This window comes from Pipistrellus kuhlii, unplaced genomic scaffold, assembly GCF_014108245.1.
Source record: "Pipistrellus kuhlii isolate mPipKuh1 unplaced genomic scaffold, mPipKuh1.p scaffold_m20_p_5, whole genome shotgun sequence".
In the NCBI taxonomy this organism is placed as follows: domain Eukaryota; kingdom Metazoa; phylum Chordata; class Mammalia; order Chiroptera; family Vespertilionidae; genus Pipistrellus; species Pipistrellus kuhlii.
Genome location: NW_023425551.1, coordinates 77,675,813 through 77,695,171, shown reverse-complemented (window position 1 = coordinate 77,695,171; position 19,359 = coordinate 77,675,813). Strand labels below are relative to the sequence as shown.

At 40.0% G+C, this 19,359-nt stretch overlaps 1 protein-coding gene across 4 annotated transcripts in view; it reads right to left on the bottom strand.

The window, feature by feature from the left end:
- The window catches only part of BTBD9 (BTB domain containing 9), a 397,317-nt gene that overhangs the window by 335,304 nt on the left and 42,654 nt on the right, over window positions 1-19,359 (bottom strand). For all 4 annotated transcript variants that reach the window (XM_036414400.2, XM_036414401.2, XM_036414399.2 and 1 more), the window contains exons 3-5: window positions 11,631-11,994; window positions 10,328-10,592; window positions 4,090-4,309 (exon numbers count right to left, since the gene is read on the bottom strand). In XM_036414400.2, the coding sequence (XP_036270293.1) occupies window positions 4,090-4,309; window positions 10,328-10,592; window positions 11,631-11,994 (849 nt within the window). The remainder of the gene's footprint in view (window positions 1-4,089; window positions 4,310-10,327; window positions 10,593-11,630; window positions 11,995-19,359) is intronic.

Genomic DNA, 19,359 nt, shown 5'->3' with positions numbered 1-19,359 from the left:
CAATCTGGGACCCCTTGAGGGATGTCAGACTGCCCATTCAGGCCCAATCCCAGTCAGTCAGACATTCCTCTCACAATCCAGGACTGCTGGCTCCCAACTGCTCGCCTGCCTGCCTTCCTGATTGCCCCTAACCACTTCTGCCTGCCAGCCTGATCACCCCCTAACCACTCCCTTGCCAGCCTGATTGATGCCTAACTGCTCCCCTGCAGGCTTAGTCACCCCTGCCGTCCCTTGCAGTCCTGGGTCCCTCCCAAATGGCCTTCCCTGAAGGTCTGGTTGCCCCCAACTTCCCTCCTCTGCCAGCTTGGTCACCCGTAACTATGCTCCCCTGCAGGATTGATCACCCCCAACTGCCCTCCCTTGTAGGCCTGGTCCCTCCCAACTGTCCTCCCCTGCTGGCCATCTTATGGTGGCCATCTTGTGTCCACATGGAGACAGGATCTTTGACCACACGGGGGCAACCATATTGTGTGTTGGAATGATGGTCAATCTGCATATTATTCTTTTATTAGATAGGATAGAGGCCTGGTGCATGAGTGGGGGCCAGCTGGTTTGCCTGAAGGGTGGCCCAGATCAGGGTGAGGGTTCCCTTGGGGTGTGGGTCCCTTGGGGTGTGGGGTGGCCTGGGCGGGCCATGGGCCCTCCTCCCCCCCTCCGGCAACCCAAGCAGAGGCCCTAGTATCTGGGGTTTATCTTATACAATTGAAACTTTGTACCTGGCGTGGAGCCAAGCCATTTCTGTTGGGATTTATGTATCTTCTATAATTGAAGATACAGAGACCTGGGCTAGCCAGGGTGTGTGGAAAGCTTGGATTCCTCCATTGCCACGGGAAATGCTAGCCTCCTCTTTCCAGCTCCATGGCTGCAGCCATTTCTGTTTGGATTTATGTATCTTCTTTCATTGAAACTTTGTAACCTTGAGTAGAAGCCTAGGCCGGCAAGGGCAGGCAAAAAGCTTGCCTTACTCCATTGCCGGGGAAACCCAAGTGTCCCTCCTGCTCTCTGTGGCCGTAGCCATTTTGGTTGGGTTTATTTGCATATTTGCTCCTGATTGGCTTGTGGGTGTGGCTTGTGGGTGTAGTAGAGTGGTGGTTAATTTGCATATTACTTTTTTAGAAATGACATGTAAATTACCTCCATTTTGCCAACTAAACACCATTATTATGTCCAAAAAGATATGTAGCAGAAATATTCTTGATTTAAAAACAAAGATAGAGATAACATCAGGACCTCAAAGACCATGCACAGGAGATGCTGACTCCCATTTCATAAAGCTTCCCTCATATTTGGCTCAAATGGCCTAAAAAGCCAGGATGGTGGCCGATGGTACTAACATGCGAAATGAACTAACCTGTAAAATTTGCAGGGTAGGCCAGCCAGCATGGCTCAGTGGTTGAACACCAACCTATGAACCAAAAGGTTACGGTTCAATTCCCAATCAGGACACATGGCCAGGCTGGCAAGGTCAATCCCCAGTATTGTACATGCATGAGGCAGGTGATCAATGATTCTCTCTCATTATTAATCTCTCTCTCTCTCTCTCTCTCTCTCTCTCTCTCTATATATATATATATATATATATATATATATATATATGATTCTCTCTCATTAATCTCTCTCTCTCTCTCTGCTCTTCCTCTCTAAAATCAATAAAAATATATTTGAAAGGCTACAAAGATTTGCAAGGTATCACCAATACTATTAAGCCCTTCCTGCCCAGACTCAAAGAGGTATGAGTAGGGCCTAGGAGATTCTCTGCATATCAGTTTTCTGGAATGTAGGGTTTAGGTAAATGATAGAGACAGTTCAGGTCTTGGTCACATATACTGCTCTGGAACTTTGGCTATCATGGCTGAACCCTAGAAACCACAGTGGGTAAAAGTATCAGAATGGCTAGAAGGAAGGCAGAACCTTGAAACTATTGCAAAACTAGGTGGATTCCTAGGCTAGAGTCCACCAAATTTTTTCCACAAATTTATTTTGTTTTGAAGATGATATTTATTCACACACTAAAAAACATTTTTTCTTCATCCATAAGATAAAATGCATTTAATGTTATTGTTATAACATCCAAAAGTAAGGAATCAAGTAAATAATTAATGGGAAATACACAGAGTAGAATACCTGATAACCATGTAAAGTAACATTTTAGGAAAATATTTTTAAAGGAGAGAATATTCACAATGTATTCATTAAAAAGTGAAGTTAGCCCAGCCAGTGTGGTTCAGTGGTTGACTGTTGACCTGTGAACCAGGAGATCATAGTTAAATTCCCAGTCAGGGCACATGCCTGGAGTTGGAGGCTCAATTCCCAATGGGGAGCAAGCAGGAGGTAGCCAATCCATGATTCTCTCTCATCATTGATGTTTCTATCTCTCCCTCTTCCTTCCTCTCTAAAATCAATAAAAATATATTAAAAAATATGTATGTACACATATATATTTTTATGGATTTCAGAGAGTTAGAGGGAGAGAGAGATAGAAACATCAATGATGAGAGAATCATGGATTGGCTATCTCCTGCTTGCTCCCCCCTGGGAATTGAGCCTCTAATCCCAGGCATGTGCCCTTGACAGAATCGAAAATGGGATCTTTCAGTTCTGTAGGCCCACACACTATTCACTGAGCCAAACCAGCTAGGGATATGGAGATATATATATATATATATATATATATATATATTTTTTAAGTTTAGTTAGCTTTTTACACATCTAATTTCTATTTTGTAAACTATATGTGATTTCATTGGTTTGTTTTGTGTATGTATGAGATATACTATGCATAACAAAAAAATGATTAGATATATACAGATTAATAATGGGTGGTGAGATTACTAGAAATTTTTATTTCTTTGTGATTTTCTATGTTCTATGGTTTTGTGTCTTTTTTAATATATTAGTTATCTAATCCAGTTCTTATAAGAAATTCAGAACACCAGTTTGTGAGGATAAAGCCCCATTGGTGAGAGCAAACAGAGAGCAGAGGTAGCTCTGGAGCTGAGGAACAGTTAGTTTTTTGGCAGAATTTGTGAGTCCACAGCTTTCTGGTCAACCTTGCACTGCTCTATGATCTCATATTTCTCTTTCTCTGTGTTGAAGAGTGTTGACCTATGAACCAAAAGATCACAGTTCGATTCCCAATCAGGGCTTGTGCAGCTTCTTCTTGAAGCAAGCATCAGTGAAATGTTTGGGGATTTTCACACCACTGATATCAATTCTGGTGGAAGTGACAATGACAAGTTTCTGGTGTGTTCTACACAGAGGAACTCGATTGAGGGACAGAGGGCCAGGCACAAGTAGCACTCAGCTGCTTCAGGAAAACCACCCTCTTGCCTCTGTGGCACCCAGTGAGGATGATCAGAATGGTCCCAGGAGGGATGCTGGCCCGCAGTTTCCCCAGATGCTGACTGAAGGGTTTCTTGCCATGGCTCCACAGCTTTCGAGGCACATCTTCAGTAGGATAATATCTATGCATTTTGCGGACTTTAACCACGGGAGTGCCACCATTCTTGTCTCGACCACCTGGTTTTTGACAGTAGCAAGAACTTTCTCCTTTTTCTTTTCAATCCTGGATTTAGCTGCTGAATACTTCCTCTTGTACATGGCCTTTCTCAAATACATAGCCGACCAGGAATATCTGCCAATTCCTCGGAAGAAGACGGGGTTTTGGCTGCTTTGGGGCTTCCCCTTATTAGGCGCCTTAACCTTGCTGCCAGCACCAGCCTTCTTGGCTTCAGGTTTCTCCTCCTTAGTATCAGACTTCTTCTCCTTAATATCCAGCTTCTCAGTTTTCTTTTCACCCGCCATCTTGCTAGATGGTAAAGAGAACTAAGGTCTATGTTCCATGTTTTCCACACAAAAAAAATATCCATTACTTTGATAAGCAGAAAATGAAAAGAAAAGAAAAAGTCTTCTTGCTTTTTTTTTAAGGAATAAACTCTTCAACCCTTTCCTCAGAACAAAACTTCAAGAGAAATAGCCAAGTAACCACAAAGAAATAAGTCATCAAATCTGTAAAATCAAAGCAGATGACCACACAGGTCATCTCACTCAAACACAACATTCGTTTCTCTCCAAATCGAACAGACTCACCGGCTATCTCGGTCCCACAGGAGAATCCTTATGTGATTGATAATAGACGGCTGACCTAGCTTAATCTCAATGCCAGAACGGCAGTCGTCATCTATTGGATGTCTGGAAAATCCATGGTCCAAATCATAATTTTGAGTATCACCATCCAGTAAGGCAGATTTCAGCTCCCCTTTAACAACCTGGGCTCCATACTTCATAGTTGCAATGTTTTCTTCTGGTACTACAGTTAAAAATACAAAAAAGGCAAAGTTAATAGTTAGTTATTAAATTACTCTATAACTTGGGGGGGAAAATCAAATTCTAGGATTCCAGTATGTATATTTAATTTAAAATGGCAGAGAGAAACCTATGAAAATAGAAGATATGCAATGTCTATGAGGATTAAATTGAAAAACACCATCACAGCCACAAAGTGTTTGGGACTAACGTTATTAAGGAAAAGTTGGTAATACTAGAAAAAAATACATGTACTAGCTAGCACAAACAAATCAGCTCTGCTGAGTTCCTTCTATTAGCAGTTTCAACACAGGTTGAAAGCCGCTGCTGTAGAGCCTAAGACCATTGGAAAACATAGATATTTACATTACAATTCATAACAATAGCAAAATTACAGTTATGAAGTTGCATCGAAAATAATTTTATGGTTGGCGGTCACCACAATGTGAGGAACTGTATTAAAGGGTCACAGCATTAAAAAGGTTGACTATACTAGACAAAAACAGCATGTTAGACAAGCATGTCAAACTCATGGCCCATGGGCCACATGCAGTCCACAATAAATATATTTTTGCAGCCCAGCCAATATAACGGTATGTAAAAAACATTTAAATAAAAAACTTTTGTAACTTAACTTTTACAATATCCTGTTACATATCATCATTAATAACAAACTATAATGTTCACTAATGACTAATTACTATAATCATGTTGCATTCATTTCCTTTAAGTGCTTTACGCGCAGGCACACCATTTCTATCCACTAATACTAGCAGCGAATATTTTAGCAGCCGATTGCCAGGTCATTAGTCTTGGACAACTTGTTTGGTGTGCACACAGGCTATATTTTGCTTTTGGAGAACAAGAAAAATAGGTCTATTTGTGTTAAGCTTATTGATTTCTGTAGTTATTCAATGTCTGATAAGTTAATGTTCAAGAAAAAAAATATTAATTTTTATTAAAATGTTCTATTATTTTATGTTAACAATTAGTCAATTATTTCAGCCCTTTGTATCCGGCATGTCTCAATCAAAATAAACCTACATTTCTATGAAAATGGAAGCTTTTGTTTTTTTGCAGCCTACATAAATAGACATTGTTTATTTGACCCATGTTAGCCTTTGAGTTTGACATGCTTGATGTAAGATAACCTATACCTGCCATCTGGACTGAGCACAATGTATTAAGCAGAGCAGACAAGTCAGACATCTGAATAAATAACAGGAAAAGAGAGGTTCCAATACACCAGAGCTATTCGTCATATATGGATGAGCTAAATCACATGTGTCAAACACAAGGCCCGCGGGCCAAATCCGTCCCGCCAGGCCTTGCAATGTGGCCCGCACCGCGCTGTCATCACTGCACTCCGCTGCGTTTCCATCACAATGACAGTTTATGACTGTTCAGTAAACCATTCGGCCCGCGATTTAGGCTGGATTTTAGATTTTGGCCCCTTCTCTGATTGAGTTCGACACCCCTAAGCTAAATCAACCAATCTAGCTAAAAAAACAAAAATATGTCTAAAAGAAAAGATATTTTTCTTCACTTGAATATTTTTAAAAATGAAAACTCAGTCTGTCATCAAAGTCAGTATTGTGGTTATAATTAAACACTCGCCACTTTCCAGCAGATTTATTAAGTGTCCACTGTCCTTGAGACTCTGAAGTCCTCTATGCACACTTGGCTTCACAGATCTGGAACCCATCCTTCAGGTACTAATATTCTAAAACTGACACTCCCCATGGAGAGACCTGAGGTAGCATAAAGTAGATGTCTTGAGCTTCAAAGTCAGTTTAAATAGTGGGGCTCTACCTTTAACCGAGTGTATCACTTTTGGGAAGTTACCTTCTCTGAACTTAAATTTCTCCATAGGGCAATATCTATCCCCAAGATGTTCCCATTTTTTGTTTTTGTTTCAAGAATTAAGTGAGATGATGTTTGCAAAGTGCATAGTAAACTCTAAGAAGAGACTGCTATAATTATTATGAGCCATATTTTTTAAAGCAACAATAAAAGAACTAAGCAAGTTTATACACAGTAAATAGTGATTTGAACAGACTCAAATATGAGCCATAACTGGGCTCTTAGGGAAAGGAGTTAATTCATTATTGTGGATCACTTGGAAAATGTGAAGTTTAAAATTTTTTTTCAAATGAAGACAGGTAAGAGAATGACTTTGGGAGACACTAAGTACAACTGGAATGCAATTGGGATGGGTTTGTTCAACTTGCAAAGACTAAGGCAACTCAGACAAAAAACCTAGTCCTGGCTCAACTTCTTACTACCAGAAGCTTAAGTGCATCCTATTGATAACTTCTTAAATTCTGTTAGCTCATGGTAATCATACATATTCTTCATTTTTATTATTAATTCCTTTGACTTACTTCTCATCAAAATCCTTTAAGGTATAATATTACTACTACAGCCATTCCGCAGATGGGTAAGTGTGGGCAGGAGAAAGATTACGTAGATGGACTTTCTTGACCGAGGTCACACGGCCAGCCAGTATCAGAGCCACAATGACAGCCATGCAGTCTGTCTCCAGGGGCCCTGCTCTGATACCTCCTTCATGAATGGTTTTTTATATGAAGGACATACTTATCCCCTCTTTATAATACCTTCCCTCTAAGATGACCTAAAACCCAGAGGAAAGAAGCAGCATGATATATTTTTTAAAAGTTAGACTTAAAGCAAGAAAACCTAACCTTGAGACTCAGGCTCTACCTGAAGCTTCTTGGTCTCTGTGAATCTGTTTTCTCATCTAAAAATAACACTTCGCCCAACCACCCACAGGATTACTGTGAAGGTCATGCTACAAATAATACATGCTAAAGTACTGTATAAGTCACAAAACGTTTACTGTGGACTTGTTCTGCACCCCATACCTTGTGAAGGTCTAGGACTAGCTCAGTGAACTAGACAGAAAAGCCCGACTCCTGATGTCTCCAATCTAGAGATGAAGCACTTTATAAAGCAAGCAAACAAACAAAAGTTTCAAATTTGTGCTTTTCAAGTATCATAAGAAGAAACCTGAATAATCCCTTTCTGCTGGGCATGAGAGGTGGTCCAAAGTCTGCAGCTACCCACCACTGAAACCATTTCCTCGAGTTCTGACACCACTATCAGGGCCAAGACAACAAAAGGGGGAACTTGAACTTTCAGATTCAGAAACTGCATTACCCTTATATTTTCTCTAAACATAAGTTTCTTCACTTATCAAGCTAGAAATAACATACTAGGCATAGGAATTTCAAGTGACTATAACGAAAGGTCTAAAATTGAAATAAAACTTCTACCAGAAGTTTAAGTTGTTTTTTGAAGTTTATTTCAAGAGTACTTGAGAACTTTTCTGTTTTTTATATAGATTCTCCAAAAGTGTCTTTCACTTCAAAACAGGCAACATTTACACAGTAGCAATTCTTTCATGGTAACTATAATCTGAGTACCTCACAGGATAAAAATACAAAATCTATATAGTTAAATGATAAATTTAACACAAAAGGTAAACATGAGAAAATCCAAATCATAATAAAATAATTCAATCCATAAATATTCTTATTTTTTATATTTGTCTATCAGTAGAGAAAAAAGAGCTCTCAAAAATACAGGATGAGGGATTAAAGGAGCTAGTGTCCCCTCAGGAGTTCAACTGGGAGACTAGGTGTTTGCTTGCTATGACGTGCACTGACCACCAGGGAGCGGCAAAGAATGAAGGGAGGCCCCATCTGGGTAAGGGAGGCCCCGGCCGGCAGCCAGAAGGCCCCAACTGGCCCTGATCCCTGGCCAGGCCTAGGGACCCTATCCATGCATGAAGTTTGTATAAGGGCCTCTAGTGGAAACATAGAAGAGCTGAAAATGACCTTCATCCTACTGATTTAAAGGGGGGAAAATGCTGGACTCAGCCTTCTAGCAATTCACCACTAAACAGGAAAATAATCTTAGGAACAGTTCTGAAACTTTAGACCCTTTTTTCCCCTAAACAATAAAGAAATATGTTGAAAGAAATAATGATATAAATGTTTGGACAACATTTATTTAGAAAATAGCTAACTTATTTTTTAGAATCTGATGGGAAAGTGATATGCTTTCTTAGTTATATTATTGATTTTACTATTCATTTAATTTAAAAGTCAGAAAAACAGGCTGCTACTTAATCATTTCTCAAATTTAGGAGTTAGATAGAAGATTCCCAAACATTTGTATAATCTCTTCCTTGAGTTCCCACTGAATTATTCCAAAATAAAAAGCTAACATTAAAGAGGAATAATTGCATATGTCCATTCTTGAACCAAGTAGCCCTTAACTGGTTGAATTACTCCCTTTCATGGTAATTTCATTGGTTTATTACAATCCAGGTCTGAGCACTTCCATATGCCCGCAACAATGTCTGAAGCCACCCCTATAACGAACCCAGATACAGGACTCTATCAGCACCTCAAATCAAAACTAGGGCAAGAAGACCCTAACTGGTTTGGCTCAGTATATAGAGCATTGGCCTGCAGACTCAAGAGTCCCAGGTTCGATTCTGAGGGCATATACCGTGGTTGCAGGCGCCAGTAGGGGGTGTGCAGGAGGCAGCTGACCGATGTTTCTCTCTCATTGGTGTTTCTAACTCTCTATCACTCTCCCTTCTTCTCTGTAAAAAAATCAATAAAGATACATATATATATACACACACATATATATATACACACATATATATGTCCACATATATATATATCCATATATGTTAGTATATGGATATATATTAGAATACACACATACTAGAGCAAGAAGGGAAAAAGGAGCTTATATATATTAAAAAGGATCTAACAATGAGAGTTCAGAAAGTCTAAAATTAGGCCCTGGCCAGGTAGCTCAGTTGGTTGGAGCCTCATCCCTATATGCCAAGGTTCCAAGTTCCATATCCAGTAAGGGCACATATAAAAATTAACAACCAATGAATGCATAAATAAGTGGAACAACAAATATCTTCCTACCTCCCTCCCTTCTTCCCCTCTCACTTTCTCCTTCCCTCTCTCCCTCTTTTCCTCTCTCTCTAAATCAATAAAATAAAATAATATTATTTATCTTGTTACCCTTCCCCTCCCATCCTCCCAATACCTTATCTAGTACCATTCTCTAGCACCTCCAAATCCCCTACTGGATCTCTTCAAACCTATTCCCTGTAGCTACCATACTATTTCTCAACTATTTTTCACTTCAATTCATACAGCAGATAGTCAATACATTGTTTTTATTTATAAACCTGTTAACCGGGGAGTTCCCTTTTTAATTACGCAACGTGTAATGGGCGCATACTCTTTCACTAGGACGTGTCAGTAAGTCATGCCCAGTGGACGTAATTTTATATTATTATTTTATTTATTTATACTTAATTAAAATAAATGAAATATATATTTTTTCGTTTATTTATATATAAAGCACAAAGGAAAATACAAAATTACAAACAAATAGAAAAGAATACCAACAAAAAAATGGAAACATCGAATTAAAAAATTATAAACTTTACAAACAATTATAAAGATTATAAAAAATATATACCGTCCCTCTCAGGGCGCAACATATATTTCAAGAAACCCGTTCCCAATATTGTTTATGTTTGACATATTTATACGTCCCGTTCGGTTAACAGGTTAAGAAAAAGCATCACATAAGTGGTGGAAATGCTACATACATGTTAAGTTATTATTGTTATTTAGAATCTGTATGTTCATGCTGCCTAAAATAATAAGCACATAGCATGTAGTTAGCATTGATTTGATGGAGAAAGGAGGAAAAATTTTGAGGAAAGTATCTATTTCTTACACTCTATGGAATAGCTGGAGAAATTTGTTCAAGGATGGCAAGAAATACTATTTGGAAATCTACAATGGCTATGCAATCTCTGTAGGACTACAAGAAGAACTATATGTTCTTAGACCTGTATGTTCCATATATACTTACATTATGGTTTCATAGCTGAGACTGTCACACAATGCAAACAGAACTTTTGGTAAGATTAGGATGAACAGGTACTTACTGAGCATGCCTCTGTAATTGAGGTCCATATCCCGGCTCTCTGATCGAACTTTAATAGCATCCAGAATGGCATCAGGAGATAGTAGTCCCGAAGGCCTCACAACATTGAGCAGTTCGGTGAGGCTCATCAGAGGCAAACGCACAGCCTGCATGATTTCTGCATGATTCTCCTTTGAATTGTGCTTACACCAGTTAAACAAGGCTAGGAAAATATCTTTTTCAGGAGCTGCAAATGAATCTCTTAATACGATGTTTAGAAGTGCTGTCTGAAAAGGATAACAAGAACAAATTCCAGTTATTATGGAGCTCAACCATGTGCAGTATCCAACAGAACTGCAAGTTATCATTATATGTAAACAATGAATTCTCTTTGACAATTTTCTCTCCATATTCTGTGCCATGTACTCTCCTGCACATGGCTGTGTGACTAGCTGTAGGCATCTAATACCACTACTTCAAACATCCAGTGTTTCCTACACATCTGCATCCATCTTTTAATAAAATAAGAAGAAAAACAGCAACATGAGGATCTGTCTTTCCATTCATGTTCTTCAGAAGATTTTACCTTTATGGGTCAGTAAGATACATATAGCATTTAAAATTCAAAATCTTTCCCTTCACAGTATTACTGTGCTATCATTATTTTTGGTTCTCAGATTTTCAGACCCCCCAGCAACACTGGTGCAGCCCTCAAAGACCTTGTCTCTAAAAATAAAGTAGGATAATAAAAATCATAGTTTAAACTCAAAACAAGATGTGTAGATTTTCAAATAAGTTTTCTCTTCAAAATATTCAGGTCCTAGAAGAAACACTGAAAGGGAAAAGAGAGACAACCACCAAGGTTCAGAAAAAGGTTTGAGCAAAAGTTTTACTCTAGCTATTATTCAGTTTACAGCGCCATTAACAGTGAATTTTGAGCCAGGAAAAAATAATAATAATAATAATAATTTAGAGACATATAGCAACACATCTCCCTTATGAATTTTCCCTCTCATAATATGGAATTATTGTCTTTATCAAAGAAATACAAGTTCCAAAAGCAGTATGCAAGACCACATTGAAAACAACCACCTAGCATCACAGTCTCTTCTGCACTTGGAATTTACCAAAAGAACCTTAAGAGAAAACAGAAGCAATCTGTCCTTCTCTTATATGATCTAGTCTCAGGAGCCACAGGCGGTTGGTTGGACAACCTCTTCCACGCCTTTGACTTTTATTTTTTCTTAGTCCATTGCTGCATTTCTACTGTACAGATATAAATAAGACCAGGCATGCCTGCAAGTTACTTGCAGACAATGACACACCTTAGAAAGAGAGAGGAAGCCTTCACTCGAGAGCACCTCCTGAGCATTTCTGTCCATAAACATGCAGCACATGCAAGTTAACTTGGGCAGTGAGTAGAGACTGGCCACGTCAAAAGTCATACAGACATTCTGAATGTTGAGTATGGTGCAGAGATACTCGGAGGTAGAATCCTCCAGCTCTGGAAATCCATATTTATGAGCCAGGCTCAGAAAGTCCAGCAGCACCTCCTCCTTCTCATCCGTCAGTGTCGCCCGCCCAGTGTAGATGTACTTGAGTAGCATGGTGAAGGCTTCCGCAGTGGTGTCCTGGAGGGGGATTTCTGCTTCTGGCTGAGATTCTCGCATTCCACCATACAGCAATGCTCTGCACGAGAAAAACCTCAAGTAAGATTGCTACAAAATCATGAAATCACGGGTATCAACATTATACAAACATAAATTTGTTTAATGACATAAAGATACAGGTAAAGAAATGCTTAGTTATCATTTGAAGTTCTCAAAGAAACTAAGAGAAATACCTTTAAAACTATTTTGAATTAATTCTATAAACAAGTGAAATAATGAAATATCCTGAAAACTCAAGATATGGAATAGACATTCATTAAAAATACACAGATAAAAATGCTCTTTTTGCCCTGGCTGGTTTGGCTCTGTGGTTAGAACATCGACCTGTGGACAAAAGATTCCCAGATTCGATTCCAGTCAAGGGCGCATGCCTGGGTTGTGGGCTCAATGTAGGGGATGTACAAGAGGAAGCCAATCAATGATTCTCTCTTATCATTGATGTTTCTCTCTCTCTCCCTCTCCCTTCCTCTCTGACTGAAATCAATAAAAAATAAAAAATAATTTTTTAAAAAAATGCTCTTTTGAGAGGAATAGTGAAACAATATAAACATGTTAAAGACCAATAAAGCCATTTAAAAAGCATAACTCCATAGTGATTAAAGTGTTGGTCCAAGGACCTAAATGCCACAGGCTTGATTCCTGGTCAAGGGCACATACTGAATAGCAGGTTCAATTCCTGGTCCTGGTCAGGCCCATGCAGAAGGGCCTGTGTCTCTCTCATATCAATTTTTTTCTCCCCTCTCCTCCCCTCCCCTCCCCTCCCCTCTCCTCTCTCTCTTCCCATCCTCCCTCTCTCCCTTCCTTCTCTCTAAAGATAAATGGAGAAAATAACCTTGGTGAGGATTTAAAAAAGATTTGAAAACAGGCCAAGTGTCCATCAGTAGATGAATGGGTAAAAAGGCTGTGAGACATTTACACAATGCAATATTTTACAGCTGTAAAAAAGAGGGATCTCTTACCCTTTGGGACAGCATGGATGGACCTGGAAAATATTATGCTAAGTGAAATAAACTAAGAAAGACAAATATCACATGGTCTCACTTATTTGTGGAATCTAATAAACAAAATGAATTGACCAACGAAGTAAGACCTGAAGCATGGAGGTAAGACATACCTTGATGTAGAGGTGGGGGAACAAGGAGAGATAAACCGAAGAACTTATATACTTACTAGTAGCCCTGCGCACGAATCCGTGCACCAGTAGCTCTCTGTGGGGCCTGGCGGCTCCGCGCCTGCTGCCCATGGTCCCATCTGCAGCCCAAGGGCCCATCTGCAGAACGCTTGCCTTGTCACCGTGGCGACGAGGCAAGCATTCTGCCAGGCCACTCATGCTGTCCTCTCTTGGCAGACGCCCCTCCTCCTGCCCCCCTCTTCTGCCCCCCCAGGACTGGGGGACTTTGACAGGGCTAAAAGGACTAGGCATCACCATCTTGTGGCTATGGGTGCTGCCATCTTTTTTGACAGAGTGACAGTTAATTTGCATCTTATCCTTTCATTAGATAGATAGTATATGCATAGCCCTTGGACACTGGCAATAGGTTGGTGAAGCCATTGGCAGGGGCAAGGAGGGGAAGGATAGGGGCTGGCTGGAGGGAGAAAAATGGGACACAATTATCCAGTACTTTTTAAAAATCCCCCTAGTAAAAAAGTTGAAGAAAACAAAAAAGTGAAACTATAGAAAAAAACAACTAAACACAACCAGGTGCCATTCTGTTAGATTGACAAATTTAAAAACCTGTTAATATCCAGTGCTGCAAAAGCAATGTAAAAACAAGTTCTTTCATTCACTGCTTTGAGTATAAATAGGCACCCCTTTTTGGAAAGTAATTTAAATCTAAAAGATGCATACCTTCCACTCAGTAATCTCACTTTTATTTTTTAATTTTTTTAAATATATTTTATTGATTTTTCACAGAGAAGAAGGGAGAGGGATAGCTAGAAACATCGATGGGAGAGAATTATCATCGACCAGCTGCCTCCTGCACACCCCCTACCAGGGATGTGCCCGCAACCAATGTACATGCCCTTGACTGGAATCAAACCTAGGACCTTTCAGTCCACAGACCGATGCTCTATCCACTGAGCCAAACCGGTTTCAGCAGTAATCTCACTTTTAGGATGCAGCTGGAGAGATTTAATACAGCATGATTATAAAGAGAAACTTATAAAAATAGATACTAGCCAAAACCGGTTTGGCTCAGTGGTAGAGCGTAGGTCTGCGGACTGAAAGGTCCCAGGTTCGATTCTGGTCAGGGGCATGTACGTTGGTTGTGGGCACATCCCCGGTAGGGGGTGTGCAAGAGGCAGCTGGTCGGTGTTTCTCTCTCATCGACGTTTCTAGCTCTCTATCTCTATCCCTTCCTCTCTGTAAAAAATCAATAAAAATATATATTTTTTAAAAACAGATACTGAAACAATGGAGATAATGAAACAAATCTTAAAGTGCCCATCAACAGGAATGTGACTAAAAAAATTGTGATATATACATTCTATGCAGCCATTAGAAAGACCAAAAGAGGGCAATATATACTGTTCGTAAAGATGTCCAGGAGATAGCAGTTATGTTGCAGATCAGATCCATGTGTTGGGTAAAAAAAGTGTACAGCACATATTCTTATTTGTATGTACATAGGTGTATATATAAATACTAGAGGCCCGGTGCACGAAATTGTACATCAGGGGTCCTCAAACTTTTTAAAGTGGGGGCCAGATCACGGTCCCTCAGAGAGCTGGAGGGCCGGACTATATGAACTACTAATTCCTACTGTAACACCTCGGCTGCGCTCACTGCCCAAAAAACCTGGCGGGCCGTAGTTTGAAGACGCCTGTTAAATGTACATTTTAGGGGGGGTCCCCCTCAGCCCAGCCTGTGCCCTCCCGCGGTCCAGGTGCCCTTGGGGGATGTTGAGCATCTGCCCCTGGTGGTCATTGCACATCATAGCGACCAGTTGTTCTGCCATTTGTTCAACTTGCATTATTAGCCTTTTATTATATAGGACACCTATTTATATTAAGAAAAATCAGGGAAAATTCATATTAAACTGTTGACAGTGGTTGTCTCTGGGGAATGGGATTAGATGGCTTGGAGGAAAGGGCTTTCATTGTTACTTTATAAATTAAAAATGAAATTGAAGTTGGTAATGGAATTATGGGTGATTTGATTTTTTTTTGTCTTTCAGTATTTGTCAGATTTTTTAAAAATCCCCACTTTATTGCTTATCTCCTCATCTAAGAAATTAAAATTAGAAAATTCAGTCATGTAATGAATTTTAATTTCTACCTCTATGACTCTAGAGAAATAATAAGAACCAATTAAACTTTCACTCTATCAGAAAAGAAAGGGCAACCGGACGATGACAAAGGAGGAAAGCAGAAAAGGAAGAGTATAGTGAAACAGGAAACATGTGAAAATGAGAACAAGAGAATAGGGGGCAAAAAGAGATTCCCCCTGCTCCTAACACTCTCAGAGCAAGACTAGCATTTCAACGGTTCTCTCCACACCTGCCAGGAACTCTTCTCACCCTCTCCCAGCATCCAGCATTCTTGCTTGGCTCAGGAAAATAGCTGAAACCATTCCACAAAAAAGTCATGAATACTGTATTTTCCAGCATATAAGACGACCCCCTAATTTTACAGTTAAAACATAGGTTTAGGCCTATATTCGCTGTATAAGACTACCCCCCACTTCCGAGGCACCAGTTCTTTTTTTTAATAGACCACCTCTCTGACTCTGGCCAATCTGAGCAGGCTTTTTTTCGTTTCAAAAGTCGTCTTATACGCCGGAAAATATGGTATTCTGAGCATTCCTCTTCATTGGGTTATATTCTGCCTAAAAACACTCTTGAATATTTTCATTAATCCAGAGTATATTCAACCACAAATTTAAAATTGCGAGATTAAAAACACCTTCCTTGGAAGATCTCACCAAGACTTACTCCAGTGTGACCCATGATATTCACATGGATTCTCAATGCTCTTAAAGTGGTTTTAGCCTAGCTGGTGTAGCACAGTGGTTGAGTGTCCACCTATGAACCAGGAGCTCATAGTTCAATTCCCAGTCAGGGCACATGCCCGGGTTGTGGGCTCGATTCCCAGTGTGGGGCGTGCAGGAGGCAGCTTATCAGTAATTCTCTCTCATCACTGATGTTTCTATCTCCCTCTCTCTCTCTCCTCCCTCTCTGAAATAAATAAAAATCTTATCTATTAAAATAGTAATATGCAAATTGACCATGCCTCCACCACAAGCCACGCCCATCAGTCACACCCACCAGCCAATCAGATGAGTACGCAAATTAACCCCAACCAAGATGGCTGCAGCCACAGAGAGCAGGAGGGAGGCTTGGATTTCTCTAGCAATGGAAGAAGCCATGCTTTCCGCCTGTCCTAGATGCACTAAGCCTCAACTCAAGGCTACAATTTCAATTATAGAAGGTAAACAAATCCAAACAAAAATGGCAGCAGCCATGGAGCAAGCAGAAGACTTGGCTCCACTCCAGGCTACAAAGTGTCAATTGTAGAAGGTAAATAAACCCCAGATACCAGGACCTCCACTTGGGTCGCCAGGGAGTGTGGCTGGCCTGCAAACCACCACAGGTCCCTCACTCAGGCTGCCCTATGCCCCAAGGGAATACCCACCCTGATCCAGGATACCCTTCAGGGCAAACTAGCTGGCCCCCACCTGTGCACCAGGCCTCTATTCTGTCTAATAAAAGAATAATATGTAGATTGACCATCACTTCAACACACAAGATCAAGATGGCTGCTCCCATGTGGTTAAAGATCCTGCCTCTATGTGAAACAAGATGGCCACCACAAGATGGCCAGCAGGGAAGGGCAGTTGGGAGGGATCAGGCCTGCAAGGGAGGGCAGTTGTGGGTGAACAGGCAAGTAAGGGAGAGCAGTTGGGAGGCACCAGGCCTGCAAGGGAAGGCAGTTGGGGGTGATCAACCTTGCAGGGGAGGGCAGTTAGGGGTGACCAGGCTGGCAGAGGAGGGAATTTGGGGCCAACAGGCTGGCAGGGAAGCAGTTAGACATCAATCAGGCTGGCATGGGAGTGATTAGGGGATGATCAGGCTGGCAGGCAGAAGCTGTTAAGGGCAATCAGAAAGGCAGGCAGGGGAGCAGTTGGGAGCCAGCAGTCCTGGATTGTGAGAGGGATGTCCCAGATTGGAAAGAGTGCAGGCTGGGCTGAGGGACCCCCCCCCCCAAATGCACAAATTTTGTGCACCGGGTCACTAGTATAAAAATAAATAAATAAATAAATAAATAAATAAATAAATGTGGCTTTGACGACGGGTGAGGGGCAGTAGGGAAGGCTGGGTGAAGATCAATTGGGGGGGGAGAAGGAAATAGGAGACATATGTATTACTTTTTGTAATATCTTAAATAATAAAAAAAGAGAAAAAATGTAAAACAAAAACAAAGAAAAAGGTGGCTTTGATGAAGCTCCTTGGAATCCTAAATATGAACTCCAACTTATGGAACTCAAGTTCCCTCCTGTACAGTCAGTTTGTCCTTATTTGGGAATTGATAGGTTCTATGACACTTAGTAAAGCCTCTCCTGACTCCTGACAGTTAGTTGACCTATCTTGCACAGGAATGTTATCTGCAATGAGAATTTAAGGCATCATTGGTAATGACTCTGAGGATAGCCTTGTGAGCCACCAGATATTAAGGTTCAATATCCATAGACATTAAGAAAAGGTCAACAAGAAAGGAGAGTATATTCCATTTATTTAATATGATCTTTAATTTTTTTTAAGTATTTTAGTTTCTTTCAAGAATATACTGATTACCTAAAATATACTCACTTATAGTTGTCTCAAATTATTTTTGAAAAAGGATAAGGTATAAATTATTAAAAAATATTAAACATAAAGCTGAAAAGTTCTGACTCAATAAAGAATGAATTCTTCAGCCTGGCTGAGTGGCTCAGAGGTTTAAGGTCAACCCATAAACCAAGAGTTCAGAGTTCAATTCCGGTCAGGGCATATGCCTGGACTGCGGGGTCAATCCCCAGTGGGGGGTGTGCAGGAGACAGCTGATCACTGATTCTCTCTCATCAATGATGTTTCTATCCCTCTTTCCCTCTCCTTTCCTATCTCTGAAATCAATAAAAACATATTTAAAAAATAAAAGAATGGAATTTTCAAAAAACACTAAATAGTGAGTGAACCAAAAGTTAAGACATGGGAAAGAAACAAAAAAAATGTGCAGATGACAAGGCTGGTAACAAATAATGACTAGAGCAAGGCCATTAGCAAGAGGAATCAGAGAGTGTGAGTGAGAACTCTTAATAGTAGACTCCTCTGTTTTCCAGGGTCCTCACTTCATCTACAGTGTCACTTTTTACGAAAGATGGGAAGCTCTACAAATTGTTATCAGATCTATAAAATTCTCATCCAATAGTAAATACATACTTATAAGAGACACCCTTTCTTGTGTGACTCTAGGTGTTGCTGTTTTGTTGTCTTAGTTATTTCTGATTATAAAACTTAGGCTGCAGTTTTCACTAGAGGGTAACTGAATTTTTTCCTTAGCCATCAGCATCTCAATTTTAGATATCAAGTTTCCCATGTAAATCAATGACTTTATGGATATAGACTAATGGATTTATTAAAGACAAATTATCGTTCAATGATGACCCCCTTTTAACTAACATTAGATATAACTCAGAGTAATTAGAGCTCACTTTAACATTTATCACCCTGGAAATTAAGGGTTTGAGTAATAAACAATAGCTTCATATTAAGTAAAATTTTTATATTAATTAAATGCTTAAATATTTTGTCTAATTTTAGTTCTAGTATAACTATGAAGAAATCTCAGAAAATAGCTGTTTTATTTAGCCCTAATGGATTTGGCTCAATGGACAGAGTGTGGACCCATGAACTAAAGGGTCAAGGATTAAATTCTGGTAAAGGGCATACCTTAGTTACAGGTTTGATCCCTGGCCCTGGTCAGGGTGTGTGCAGGAGGCAATCAATCAATCAATGTGTCTCTCTCACATTGCTGTTTCTCGCTCTCTGTCTCTTCCCCTCCCTTCCACTCTCTCTAAAAATTAATGGAAAAATATGCTCGGGTAAGGATTAACAACAACAACAAAAACTTGTTTCTAATTTGGGGTTATCAAATGCTTGTCTTAGAGAGAGATCCGTTGAGTTACCTACAGGTCCTGGATCTCAGTAACGTGAAACTAAGAGGTATTCAAGTTCATTAGAAAGTCCAGAGAACCATCTGTCTGTATAACGAGAAGCTTATCTGCCAATATATCTATTTAACTTCCATTAGTAATCAATGGTGAGAAGAGGTGAAGACAATAACACTCAGCCTAAAAAATATTCTTGAGATCCTGAAAATTGGTGGATTGGGTACAGTCTAGCCT